This window comes from Glycine soja, chromosome 14, assembly GCF_004193775.1.
Source record: "Glycine soja cultivar W05 chromosome 14, ASM419377v2, whole genome shotgun sequence".
Classification (NCBI taxonomy): domain Eukaryota; kingdom Viridiplantae; phylum Streptophyta; class Magnoliopsida; order Fabales; family Fabaceae; genus Glycine; species Glycine soja.
The window spans coordinates 8,119,170-8,134,040 of record NC_041015.1 but is presented as its reverse complement, the minus strand read 5'-3'; the positions used below and the strand labels follow the sequence as shown (position 1 = coordinate 8,134,040).

General features: G+C 32.3%; 2 protein-coding genes across 2 annotated transcripts; both read left to right on the top strand.

The window, feature by feature from the left end:
- Window positions 1–8,440: 8,440 nt before the first annotated feature.
- On the top strand, window positions 8,441–11,331 carry LOC114383196 (exocyst complex component EXO70A1-like). Its single transcript, XM_028342816.1, has 2 exons — window positions 8,441–9,342; window positions 9,800–11,331. The coding sequence occupies exons 1-2, from the start codon at window positions 8,551–8,553 to the stop codon at window positions 11,114–11,116; spliced, it is 2,109 nt and encodes a 702-aa protein (XP_028198617.1). The 5' UTR covers window positions 8,441–8,550; the 3' UTR covers window positions 11,117–11,331.
- Window positions 11,332–11,761: 430 nt separating this feature from the next.
- Window positions 11,762–14,042, top strand: LOC114385176 (F-box protein At3g12350-like). Its single transcript, XM_028345181.1, has 2 exons — window positions 11,762–12,804; window positions 13,422–14,042. The coding sequence occupies exons 1-2, from the start codon at window positions 12,007–12,009 to the stop codon at window positions 13,929–13,931; spliced, it is 1,308 nt and encodes a 435-aa protein (XP_028200982.1). The 5' UTR covers window positions 11,762–12,006; the 3' UTR covers window positions 13,932–14,042.
- Window positions 14,043–14,871: the final 829 nt, after the last annotated feature.

Below are 14,871 nucleotides of genomic sequence, written 5' to 3'. Positions count from 1 at the left end.
CTATATAAACTCTTTTCCATATACAAATTCGGGAAATTAAACGGATGTGCTCGATTATATTATTTTTAACTTAGCTTACAGTTTCACATGAACAAAGAGATCAAATGGGGGAAATTGCACCATTTTTTTCTGGCTTTTTTTGCCGAATGAAATTGTCTATACTTATAATATTTATTAGGACGTAATTAATAAAGAGGTTGAACCTGATAAAAACAAGGTGGTGAGATGGAGACGTAACTGCCTCGGTTTTTAATTATAAGGTGGTCTTCATCTAGACTACTGAGGGAGGTAATTTGGGGAAAAGAGTGGAATTTATTGCAAGGGATGATGGAGAAAGTAAAAGAGGACATCACGAAAAGGGTGAGGCAAGAAAAAGGTTCTTAAAACATTGAGGCAGAGACACCTTTTAAACAAGGTTCCAAGTCACGATGGAGCAATCTCCCCTTTAGGGATGTGTATATGAGGCCTCTTTAGCTTACCTTTAGGGATGTGTATATGAGGCCTCTTTAGCTTACGTGCAAATAAGTCCTATGATCTTATTTTACAAACAAGATAATGTGATCTAAGTAATGGTACGTCAAGTAGTAATGCCGTGACATCAAGTATTCAATTAATGTGTGTATATCAATCAAATTAAAGCTTATGGTTTTACACATAATTAGGACTCTATATGAGTATATTTGGGTACTTCTGGTACCCACATTAATTACTTATATGCAATTATCTTAACTGAAAAAAAAAGTTGACAAGTTTTTATTGAGATCGTTGTTTATTTTATTTTTTTACATTTTCTTGTGATTCTGACAATAATATTTTTTTTAGGGGTAGTAAGATTCTAAAAATTTTATACACAGTAATAAAGATAATTTATTATTGTATCTAATTATCTTTATTACTCTACTAGAATGTAGTGACCTGCGTGTCATGTAAGGCTAAATAGTTAATAGTTTTTAAATAGTTAATAGTTTTTAAGAAAAAAAGAAAAATTAAAATTATGATTAAATAACATTATATTATAATATAATGTCAAGTTTTATTTTCTACAATTTAGTTGTGATTTTTTTATTTTTTTTCTTTAAACTAATATAGGGATCTAAAATTTTAGGATGAAAAACACTTATTGGGTTATAATGCTAAAGTTTTTTGTTTTTTTCTTGTTACCAAAGCTAACGTCTAACGCTTTTAATTAGTATGTAGAAATATAATTCTTAAATTAATTTGAAATGTATTTTGCTGAAACTTGTATTCCATTTAATTCGATTTCAAAGTAGAAATATAATTCTTAAATTAATTTGAAATGTATTTTGTTGAAACTTGTATTCCATTTAATTCGATTTCAAATTAAATTATAATTAAATTATATTTCTTAATTGGGTGCGACACTAATTAAACTATATTCATTGATGAATAAATTTTTAATTGATAAATAATTTTATTTTTAATTGATAAATAATTTTAAAAAAAATTATTACATTTTATATCGAGATTTTAACCTGCTTTCCATCAACACCATTTGAAATAAAATGGTATTTTATTAGAATTAAGATTAGACACTCACTATATCCAAGTTCTCATAAGTATAATCAAATTATGGTGTTTCACATTAGAAAACAAGTCAGGTTTGAAGGTTTGAAGTCATGAGTAAATTCTCATAAGTATAATCAAATTATGGTGTTTCACATTAGAAAACAAGTCAGGTTTGAAGGTTTGAAGTCATGAGTAAATTCGCAAAAGAAAACATTAGAAAACAAGTCAGGTTTGAAGGTTTGAAGTCATGAGTAAATTCGCAAAAGAAAAGATTAATCATGAAATGAAAAACGAAAAAACAAAATTTTCTACAGTGTATATGTTTCTTAAATATTAGGGTAAATAATGTGTACAAATTTTAAAAACAAATTACAATTATTATTATTATTTCAAATAAATTTATTGCATAGATCCAGATATATACTTTCCTTTTATAAAACATTTTAGTATCTATAGAGTATAGATATAGATTACATACATTTCCTGTCCAATCATCTCCTTTAGGTGCAGTTAATTAATCATCAATTAAAATAATAAAATTAAAAAATTAAGAGAAATATTAATCAAAGATATTGATTAAGAAACTTAAATTAGAAATATTTTTATTAGAGGCGAAAAATTATTATATTTTTCATAATTTTTTTTATATTCTCTTATCATTTATAATAAATAATTTTTTTTTAAAATTTTTTAACCAATATCCTATAAGAGTATTAGTTAACAACACTATCATAATCTTTTTTATGTTCTCTTATCATTTATAATAAATAATTTTTTTAATTATTTAACCAATATAATAAATAATTTTTTTTAATTCTTTAACCAATATCCTATTAGAATATTAGTTAACAACACTAAAGGTTGAAGTTTGAGTAATTTATCCATAATTTATCCACGTACATGTATAGGATACCAAATCATGATTTTGAGCAAATGCCTTTGGCGTTAATTTGTTGTTAAAGCTGAGGCCTGCCTATCACTATTCACTAATGTAGGCAAGCAGCTTTGCAGGTGGTCTCTAACCATTAGCAACGGATTTTCCCACATTTTATTTCACGAGAAAGAAAAATACCAAGGGTGAAAGTTACGAATATATTTTCCTAAAATTGTTAGTGATTGTGTCAATTGCACTATCACCCAGAACACTAAGCTTGACCTTGAAGATAGAAAAAAAAAGATACTAAACAAGAGAGCTATTTTATTCAAAAGGAGAAAATTATGCACAATTTCGCACACACACTTGTGTGATCCTTTATATCTCACAATTCTATCTACATTACAGCCAAACAGAAAATAACAAAATGTTAACTAGTTAACTCCTAACTACCACTAAATAATGTCTGAATTGACTCCAAACTTCAACAAAAATGACTAAAGAATTGAAAATTGGGTAATATAATTTGTTAGATATTTGTTTTTTATATATTTTTATTTTTTCTTCGATCATGTTTGATAATTACACATTTCTCTTTTTTTAGATAACAATTACACATTTCTTACTGCTTTGATATAAAAGATTTAGTATGAAATAGTGCACAAAGTGATGACATTAATTGCGAGAAGCAGCTGCAAAGTTAATTTCTAATTATAATTTTCAGTGAATTATACTCCCGTGTTTGCATTACATTATTCTTTTTTAATTTTAAAAATTATACTTTCTCTTATTGAGATCTCATATAACCAAATTTTGTAATTTAGTGGAGCTGTCTCTAGCTTATGAAAAGATGAGCAGATAAAGGTTAATATGATTTTGTTGAATGTGCTAATAGGGTGGTTCTTGCATGTAGTAGCATTCCTTAACCTAAACAGATAACAAAAAAGGGTTAATTTTTTAATGAAAACTTAATTTAATTAAAAATACAATTAATAGGTACTTTATATGTAAATATCATAATATTTGAATTATAAATATAAAAAAATATAAATTTCATACACAGGTATAACTTTTACAACAAATTATATTCTTACATAAATCAAGTGGGTGAACGTTGATGTCACCTAAGGGTAAAAAAAAATTCAAGAAAAAATATAATCAAGTTATAAGAATTAATATTTACAGTAACTTGAAATCCTAACATGGACACAATTAGTGGCGTAAACAAGTCAAGCTCTTTAAGCTTGTAGTTAACATGTGTAAAATATGAATAACTCAAATTTGACTCATTTATACAATTAAGCCTAATAGAAAGTTTTGACTTATTAAGAAATATTAAGCTTGAGTTTGTCTTGTTTAGTTCATTTATAACAATTTTTGTTAATAAAGTTTTTCTTAAATAACTTTTTAAATTTATCAATATAATATTTAATAACTATTTTAATACCAAATAATTATCTACTGATTAGTAAAATGAGCTTAACATATCATAAGTGAAATTAAAAAATTAATAAAAGTGTACTAGATAATTAATTTAATGTTTTTAAAAGAAAAATATATTTTCATAAAAAAAATCATTTATATATATATATATATATATATATATATATATATATATATATATATATATATATATATATATATATATATATATAAATGAGCTATTCACAAAAAACTTAATAAGCCTAATTTTAAGTTTTGAATTTATTTATTTAATTAAACCAATAATTTCTGAATAATTCACAAATAGTTTGATTCATTTACACTCATACATACATTTAATTATTCTCAGTTTTAGTAACAATTAGTTTTAAACACTTATATATATATATTTTAGGATTTAAAAAAATGAAGTTAAATTAAAAACACACCTATTGTCAATTTTAAAACTTTGCATTATTGTTATTTTATTTTCTATAATTAAAAACTAAAAGGAAACAAAATTAATTATATGTTTGATGTTATAAGTTTTAATGACCGGAAAAGTAATAATTCTGGTCGCTAATGCGACTTTTTATTATTATAAAAAAATACTTATCTAAGGTAAAATAAATTCTTTCGTAATATGTATTAGGAGTACAATTTTTATGTGCTTATATTATTAATTAACTAATTCAAAATCATTATTTAGATACAGCTTTTAAAGTAATAATTATATAAGCCAAAAAACTTATTATACGTGCATAATGATATCTAATTAGATAATAACAATAATAACTATTTGTACTTTAGACTATTGTAATTAAATTTTGCAAATTTATATCTTATTAGACGATTAAAATTAAAGTGCAAAATATGTAACTTAAATAATAACTACAATATAAGCTAACAAAAATTAGTTTAGTCTGTCAAAATCAACTCATCTAATTTTTTTTAAAACAAAAAAACTGTAATTTCACTCTACAATTTTTAAATGATTCAGAACTTCCGCGAACACGAAGACATAATATAGGAGGACGTAGGTTCAATCTTCTAGAATTTGGAAACAGAAAAACTTTTTTTTGAATTTTATGCTTAATCAATGACATAATCAAGATTACTAAAAAAAATATGCTTTTAACATTGTTATCTAACATTAATTTTTAGAAAATTGACTAGTTTAACATGGGTTATTATAAGTAAATATTGATTTTTATCAAATCAATATTGTGATTGATCCCTTAATATTGGTTTTCAAAACATCCCTTGAATCCTTCAACTTGCCTCACGGTCACCTGGGTCGCTTTTACTGCACGCGTTCTCTCATCTTTTCTTTGGGTCCTCAATTCTTGGGAGGTTCAAGCACTTTGTTGAACTTTTTTGAAGGAATTTCAAAATCCTGTGAGCCTTCTCTCCATCTAAGGGAAGTCTAACCCTACCCTCACCTGTATCCCAAAAGGTCGAGTAAAGTTAAATTAATTAATGTAACCATTAAACAAACATTACAATGGTTTAAAACAATAACACACCAATTAAGTCATATAAATTCTTATGATAAAAAAAATCACTTATAGTGCGTTTGTACAGAGAATTTTAACTAAAAAAAGTAATTTATCAGAGAATTTAAATTTCTGTAATTTAGAATTCATTGTTTGGATCCTTTTTATGAAAAATTTAAAATTTTAGAATTTTAAAACAGAATTTTAAATAACTAAAAATCTGGAATTTCAATTTCTTTTTAAAAGGTGAGAAATTGAAATTCTTTTCTTACAGTCTTCTCCGTCTGAGCTCTTAAAATATCGATCGAGTGTGAGCATAGAGGAATACTTATAACTAACACATCAACCATATTTTCTTTTTTTTATTCATTTTTTTCATTCTCATTTTTAATTTTTTTATCCAAACACAAAATTTTGAAAATAAAAGAATTTCAGTTGAAGTATTTGAAATTCTTAAAATTTAAAATTTCTCAGAATTTTAAATTTCTCCATCCAAACACATTCTTAGTATATTATTTTTTGGTATAATTAGGAGATATTTAAAAAAAAATTATTTAATATCCAACTAATCTTCTTTACCAATTAGTGCATTTTGAGATAAAATACTTTCAATTGTACTTTATGTCCAAGCCGAATCTTAAATTCCAAACCTTAATTAGTTAAGAGATATAAGTATCAAACTACTTACTATATTATTAATGCAAGAGATGATTGCAAGATGTAACTCTCACTAGTCTTGTGTATATTATATATATATATATATATATATATATATATATATATATATATATATATATATATATATATATATATATATATATATATAATATGGCTACGTGACTACATAAAACTATAAAAAGCAAAAATTAAAGAGTCAAAAAAGGATATATAGCATGCTTTTGGTGGTGGTAAGGTGAACCAAAATCAATTATAAAATTAGAATTACCGTGAAACAAAAGGTGATTTATAGTTACTTTCAAAAAATTATGGTGATACCGCATTATGATTTTGAAAGGATATTCAAATATGTTATTAGTTAGTCATTTTTTTGGTGAAACCTCATTCATCGCTTCAAGGTAACACGCTCATATGTTGGAGCCTTTTAGATGTCTACTATTCTGTGGAGTTTGGAGATAAGAGTAGTGAAAGGCTCGTGACAAAGAATTTTGGTGAAGAATTCAGCTAACTAAGCTTGAGATGGAACATGCAAAAGGCGCGACTCGCAAGATACAACAATTGTGTCTTTTCACAAGATAAATTTTAATTTGAAAATTTCCAATTGTTAGGTGCCTCCGTGAAAAATCAGATTTGTAGCCATGCATGCAAAAGTATACTTTGGTTGTCACAATTAATATAAGATCGATCGGGGTATGTGTGCATTAATTGAACATTCAGATCATAGAGCAAATTTAAAAGCCACTAAAGTTTACAAAGAAAATTAAAACGGGTGGTTTATATTATGCTTCTATAAGGAAGAACAAGACATAAATATAGTGTTTTGTATCTTAGTGTGCCAAGAGACAAGTGAAGAATCAAGAAAAAAAAACACTGCTAAGAGGTGAAACACCTTGAGTCTAAACGCACTTTTTTTTACACTAAACCTGATATTACATTGTCATCTAGTAAACAAAAACATTGTTTAAAAAATAGATTATAATAATTTCAAAAAGTGTTTGGATTATAGTTCCATTCAACTAAACTCATGTTAAACTAAATCTATCACTCAAATTATTTTTTACTTTCTGTTTATGTATGGTGAAGTGTAAAATTTTATTTCAACTTGATTTGATATGATATATCTATCATGAAACTTGTACAGATAGATTAGCCTCTTAGAAGACTAATATAATAGATTTATTGGTGAGACTTTGTTCCGAGCATAATTATTAGCTTTTTTTAAAAAAAATAATACACAAGCTGTCACATACTATAGGTTTAGGTAGAGTTATGTTTTTGCTTCTGTCATGGATTTGGTTCTTGTCCTCCACCCCCACGATGTTTGTCACGTGTCTTTTTTTTTTTTTTATCATTAGTATAATTTCGGGCTTTGTTGTTTAGGCATTTTGGTTTAGGTGGTGCGAATCTAATTAATTAAGATCATTTGAGTCAATTGATCCTAGTTTAGCCTTTTGTTTAAAAAAAATAATTTCAAATTGATTCTAATAAATTTCCTAACACATGCTTAATAATTTCTTTCCTGAAAAATCTAGGACCGAGTCCATTTGGACTTTCAATGTTATTGGGATTATTATTAAGGTAAATAATCTCTTTTGTCATTAAATGTGTAATATAAATGTGTTCCTAAAAAATAAAAATGCAAAATTTAATCATCGAAAGTACAAAGTACGACAAATGTATCCGACTGTTAACTTTCATATGTCATCGTTAATAAAATAGTTTACATGACACAGACAGATAAATTTTTCACTCAAACGATTGCCAATGTAATCATCTCTAATTGTCAGCATAGGAACATTTTTGTCATATAATATATTTTTTTAATTTTCATCTTTCCACCTTGCTGATAAATGTGTTTTTGAAAGATGAAAATACAAAATCTAGTCCCCGAAAGTGTAAAAAGTATAATAAATATATCCGAATGTTAATAGTAAATTGTGATTAATTATTATAATTTTGAAAAAATTTATAATGATTGCGACAAAATTTTGGAAGAACTATATCACATTAGTAAGTCTGTTTCCGTTATATAATTTTGAAATTATCAACATAAAAAGAAAAGAAAAAGAAATAGAAATTTTACCATAAAACGATAAGAAAATTATTGTTTTTGTTTAATCAAACGCTATTTATTTAACTTTTTTTTATAAATTTTTCATAATAAAATATGAATGTCAGTAAGCTATTTTATTAACGTGAAGGATCAAAGTTAATGACCGGATGTATTTATCCCATTTTTTATATTTTCGAAATTAAATTTTATATTTTCATTAGCTATTTAACATATTCTTAATTATATCCACTAAATGGTGTGTAATATCCACTAAACGGTGTGTTTGAACCAATGAGGAATAAAGACACCGGCTTTGCATATTAGAAACAGCCCAGTTGTCGTTTTGTTTGTTTCTCACAATCGAATGCCATATGTCTCCCTCGTTCACATCGACGCCAACCTTTTCCACCTCTTCTTCTTCCGCCTCCGACAATACGTTCAAACTCTTTGGTCTCACTCCATCTCTTCATATAATACTCATTCGTCCCAAAGGAAACAATATGCAATGCCCAAAAAACATGGCATTGGAAGAAGACCCAACAACACTTCTCAAGCTCGAGTCAGCATGTTCCGACCTAAAAACCCTACTTCGAGCCTCCGAGGAAACAGAAGAAAACCTGGGAAACACAGACACAAGGCTCGATCTTTTACAAAGATCACTCTCCACAGCCTCCAAGAGAATCGTCCCTTTACAATCCCTAGCCATGTCGAGGAAAGCCCTCGACTCGAGAATCACCAGAGCCTTGGCCCCGGCACTTGCACTCCTCAACACGTTCAAGTTGACAGAATGTCTCCAGAACAGTCTCGTCGAGCTCTCGACGAGGCTGTCCTCGGAGAAGCCGCTTCAGAAGCGGCTTGAGAGGCTTCTGGAGTACACTAAATACGTGGATCAACTGAACGAGGGGTTAAGCAACATAAGTGATGAGGTGGAAGTGGTGATCCAGAAGCTGCAGGAGGTGGTGGAGTTCATAAGCCGGACAAAGGCGGCAGACCAGTACCGGGAGGCAAGGCTGAGGGAGGCTCTGGGGACTCTGAAGGGGCTGTATGAGATTGAGGTGGATGAGATGAGATTTCAGGGGCTGCTGGACCAGGCGTTGGTGCATGTGCAGGATGAGTTTGAAGGGTTGTTGCTGAGGATGAAGCTTAGGAACCTGCAGGGGGATTTGGTGCACCAACATGGTGATGATTTCAGGGAATTGGGGTCGGAACTGGAAATTGAAGTCCTCAGAAGAATTTCAACCACACTTGCTGCCAATGATTGCCTAGACATATGCATTGATATATACGTCAAGGTAATTAATAATTAACCCTGATCATCACAAATAATCATCACTCTATTGGCATATTGTGTGTTAAAAAGTGATTAAAAAAATGTGATATGAACTAATCATAAAGTAAGATTAGATTGGTTCGTTTCATATTTAAAAACATCTCCTACATAGAAGTATAGCAACTTGCATCAAAACAATGTAGTATTTAACGTTTTTCATCAATATTATATTCATACAGCAAAATTATAGAATAACTAATAATCGAGGTTGGTAAAATATGTTTTTAATCTTTATATTAATTTTCATTAAATTTTATTTGCAGCTTGCGAACTTTCGTATGGTGTAATTCAATTCCTAAATTTTATATAAATAAAAAAGTATTTTTAATCCCTTCTCATATAAGCTAAAAAAAATACAGAAGCTTAAGGACTAAAACAAGTTGTGTATAAAAAAATAATTCTGTTATGTGATGGAACAGGCAAGATATAGAAGGGCTGCAAAGGCACTAATGAAGCTAAACCCAGATTACCTGAGAACATACACCCCAGAAGGAATCGAAGAAATGGAGTGGGAAACCTTAGAGACAGCCACAACCCTTTGGATCCAACACTTGGAAGTGGCAGTAAAGAAAGTCCTCCTTGCAGAAAAGAAACTCTGCGAGAGAGTCTTGGGAGATTTCATGGAGGGACTAATCTGGCCAGAATGCTTCATCAAGATTTCCGACAAGATCATGGCCGTATTCTTTCGCTTCGGCGAAGGCGTGGCCCGGAGCAGCAAAGAGCCCCAGAAGCTTTTCAAACTCTTAGACATGTTCGAGTCCTTGGAGAAACTCAAGCCCGAGATGTCACAAATATTCGAAGGCGAACCTGGCTTAGACATATGCACAAGGTTCCGCGAGTTGGAAAAACTCATCATCGATGCTTCGAGCAAAGTTTTATGGGAATTCGGCCTCCAAATCGAAGGCAGCATCGACGGTCTTCCACCTGCTCAAGACGGTTCTGTTCCAAAACTTGTGAGATACGCTATCAACTATCTCAAGTACCTCACCACGGTTAATTACAGAACATCAATGGTTAAGGTTCTCCGAACACAACAAACATGGGAAGATAGAAGTATCAATGACATGTCTTCGGACGAGGGTTTGTTAAAGCATGCAATTAGCAATGTCATGGAGGCGCTGCAGCGGAACATTGAGGCAAAGCGTATGTGTTGTAGGGACAAGGTTTTGGTGCACGTGTTCACGATGAACACGTATTGGTACATTTATATGAGGACGAAGGACACAGAGCTTGGTGAGGTGTTGGGTGAGAGGTGCATGAAAGAGGATTACAAGGCTGTGGCGGAGGAAAGTGCTTACTTGTATCAGAAGCAAGCGTGGGGTGGTTTGGTTAGGGTTTTGGATGGAAATGATGTGAGGGGGGAAGGGAAAGGGAGTGTGGGAAGAGTGGTGAGTGAGAAGATTGAAGCTTTTTTCAAGGGTTTGAATGAGGTTTGTGAGAGCCATGCTAGAGGGGTGTATAGTATACCTGATGTGGATTTGAGGGAACAAATGAGGGAAGCTACTGTGAGGCTTGTGGTGCCTGCTTATGCCGAGTTTTTGGAGGGTTATTCAGGGTTGTTGCAGAGGAAAGGGTACCCGAGTGTTGAGAGGGTGAAAGAGTTGGTGGGGAAGGCTTTTGATTGGGGGAAGTTGAAGAGGAGGACTTCTGCAGCTTCTAGTGATTGGAATGCTGCAAGGAACTCTGGGTCTTTAGAGAGGGATGTTAGATCAGGCAATGGTGGAGGTGATATTTGAGGATTCACAATGCCTCCTCCTCTTGTATTGAGTCTCACACTGCAATTCATGCAGCTTGGACAAAAGTAAAAACATTGATGTTACAACTAACAACTGTAAGATATGAAGTCATGAATTAATATTCTTCTTTGTTTTGGGATCTGGAACGAAATGTTTAGGAGAAAAGATATAAGTAAATTCAATGTACCATGTGAGTTATCAGTTGTGAAGATAAATTAAAGGTAAGTAAATTATACTCTATTTATTTTTGTGCTTTTCATCTAGAAAATGTTTTCTAAATACCTGAAATGATAGTTACAGGTAGTTTAAGAGAGTGATAAAAGAGATAAACAAGAAAGATATGTATAAAATAAAAAATAATAAATTGATTTTTCCATAAATTCACATGATAAATTAACAGTATAATCTATTTCTTAAGTAAGAAATAACATCAATACCATTCGTGAGAAGAACTAAAAATAATTTTTTATAAAATATATGATCTAAATTAGATAATAAGAAAATACAAATAATGTTTTTTTTTGGTAATAGTTTGGTGAAAATTTGGAAGTTCAAAAATAAATCAATTGATATAATGATATTTTTTTAACCAATAAAATGAATTGATAAAATAAATTGTGATATTCGATTAAGCCATGAGCCGTGGGGAGAGAAAGGTCGACCATACGAATCAACCACGAAATTTCAGTTAAAAAAGGGAGCTTAGTGGAGACGTGAGGATTGTTGCCGTTTAGACTGATACGCACGACATGGTTTCCCTAACAACAGAGTAATGTAATGCTGGTAAGGGGGAATGATTCCATAGCGTGGAAGAATCTACCAAACTCCAACCATCTATATCTCTTCTTCTTTCACTCAATTACAAGATTTGTTCCCCAAAAGACGCAAGAATGGCGAATAACGAGAACGAGACATGTTCCTTCACCGATTTCCCAGAGGACATTCAGGTGTCCATCCTCTCGTTCCTGGGCCCATCGGAGATCGCAACCCTAGCCTGCACCTCGAAGAAACTGGGCTCTCTCTGCTCCACCGTCTCCAAGCTCTGGTTCTCTATGTGCGAGCGCAGGTGGGGCTCCAACACCCGCATCACCCAATGGGCCCAAAAGCCCGCCATCTCCTTCAAGCAACTCTACCACACCCTCCACCGCTGGGAGAATCTCCTCGGCTTCTGGCGCCGAAGCGGAACCGGAATCCCTTCCTTGCTCTTCTTCGAGTGGGGCCCATCCTTCATCTCCGCTTCTAGGGTTTCCCCTTCCGACTCCGATTCGAACACCTATGGTGTCACCAAAACGCCGTTCCTCTGGATGAGCCTCTCTGAGGAGGGACACGTGGTCACGTTTCTCGATCCCGACGGGAGGAGATCCGATTTCAAACCCGAGAATCGGAGCGAATTGGTGGCTGTGGATGTGAGTTTCATGGGGAAGACGCATTTTGTTGTGGAGGAGAAGCGGGTTAGGGGGGGTGATGACGATGTCGTGGTGGCGGAGAGCGGATCGCCGCCGGAGAGACTGATGGCGGAGATTTACCAGCATTTCGCGAACCCGCGGAGCCCCGGGAGTGATCGGTCCAGGAGGCAGAGGCGGCGCGAGAAGGAGAGGCTCTACGGGAGGAAGTGGGAGCCTCAGCATTTTGTCAAGATTGTCAACTGCTCGCCGACTCCGGCCCGCCCATTGCAGGGCCTGTGGAAGGTGTTTTATTGCTCAAAATTGTTGTATTTTGTGCTCAATTCAATTGTGTTCTCAGTGGTGATTTGATTATTGATGTCATTAACTAGTTTGGCTTTGTCATGGTTTTTTGAGTCATGATAATCAAACTGCTAAATGTTGAATTGAGCAACAGAAATAGTCATGATCAAAATGTTGATAGATCTCAATTTTGGTGGTTTTTGGGCTCTCCACAACTGGAATTATAGCTGCATTAGCCACGTTTGTCTGCAATGTGAAGGATAGCAACAAAACCACTGCTGCAATTTAGAACATTGACTATGGTTGTTGAAAATTGGGAAGTTGCTAGATGTTGAGAAAGATGGGAAAATTTGATCTTTGTCGTCTCTTAATTAGACAATGTGGAAAGATAAGTGGATTTGGATTGGAAGATCTTGTGCATCTATATATTATTGATTTCATTTCAATGTAGATCAGCAACCATCTGTCTGTGTTGGTTGCATTTTGAGTGAACCTTGGATATACTCCTAAATTTGCCTTTATCTTTTTAAATCTATTATGATTTTGGAGATGAGTGATGGTGGAGTTTTTTCTTGTGGTTGTATGATGGTTCATTGGATGTTTTACTGTCATTGTTGCAGGGAATTTGCGGTGACATGAGTTTGGCATTTTACCTTGTGGCATATGATGACATTGGGGGTATTGCCTGCCGGTGGATTGGGGATCCTCCTGACCATTTTTCAGGACAGGCCCCGGTTTTCTGGACGTCTAATGCTACGTTTCTGGAATCTCCCTTTTCTCCAGAGGAAGAATCTTTGTATGACAGTCGTGTTCATCTTCAACCGCTTCAACTGGGCAATGAAGTTCTTGAGCAGTTCCCTTTGTCGGACTGTGAATTGGTAAATCAAATTCAGCAGTTCCAGTTGTCAGGCAATGTGGTAAACCGAATTCATCACATAAGTTCAAGTTATGATTTAGTTGTTCCAGGCCTTGCTGGAACAATGAATCGAAGGAGTGCAGAAGGAAGGATTTGGCAGTACCGAAATGGTACTTTTGGATTTGGATTCCTTTCGGACAATTTTGTCATAGACATGAAACATATTGTCCACAATGGTTGTATTGTGGATACTGTAAATTCTTCTGCTAATTGATTCCCTTCTGCATTTTTTATTCATAGATAAATCATATAGCCAGATGTCACCTAAACTCTGTGGCATAGTGTATTATTAGTTTTGAAATAATAACAATTTGTTTAGATGGTATGCTGTCTTGCTTCCCCTCCCTCCTCTTGATGTTCGATGGCTGTTTCTTCTTTTAGCTGTGTTGTAGAGCAATAGCTATTTAATTGCAAGAGCATGCCATTCCGACTAGCCTATGACATCCTTTAATTTGGAGATAGGACTCAACAATATTGTTACAAATCTACTAGTGAACTAAAGTCTTATTAGTGGCCTTGTTTGGATTTTCAATGACAAGTAAAATGAAATGGAATAAAATTGTCATTCATTGTCTTGATATTTATGGAGGAAAGTTTTCATTTCATTTTGTGGAAGTGAGCTGGTTGTAAGGAGAATAATAAAGAACAAGTTTGCTCCAGCTCATATCCTCCAATTAAGGGAGAAGAAAAATAGAAGTCTTGAATGAAATGAGATGGTATGAATTTAACCATGTTTCATTTCATTCCATCATATTTTAATTCATCCAAATGTTGGCAACTAATGCCTTTTGATTCTATTCTTCTCCATTTCATCTTTTTTCATCAGTTTAAACATAACCTTGGATTTTAGCGTTACCTTTATTTGCTCAAATGTTTCACTTCTATAGTATCATCAGGACTCTTGTTTCTACTGCCAATATCCCACAAGTTTTAGAATAAAATATCTAAAATGTATTTGAATAGATGCGGGCTGAAATTTGGATATAAACAGAATTCTCAAACATGCTATAAGCAAATATTTGGGTTTGTTTTCTTTTTTTACTGTCCCTTACCTTTTATCCAAACTACTGAAAGTCATTTGGTTTTCCATTGTTTGTGGTTTTAGTTATCTTAAAAGAGTGGCCTTTCACAATAGTGCTTACTCGCTCTTTCTT

Coding starts and splice junctions, on each gene's coding strand:
- LOC114383196 (XM_028342816.1), top strand. CDS start 8,551: ATGCAATGCCCAAAAAACATGGCATTGGAAGAAGACCCAACAACACTT. Junction 9,343..9,799: donor GCATTGATATATACGTCAAG/GTAATTAATAAT, acceptor GTGATGGAACAG/GCAAGATATAGAAGGGCTGC.
- LOC114385176 (XM_028345181.1), top strand. CDS start 12,007: ATGGCGAATAACGAGAACGAGACATGTTCCTTCACCGATTTCCCAGAG. Junction 12,805..13,421: donor CATTGCAGGGCCTGTGGAAG/GTGTTTTATTGC, acceptor TCATTGTTGCAG/GGAATTTGCGGTGACATGAG.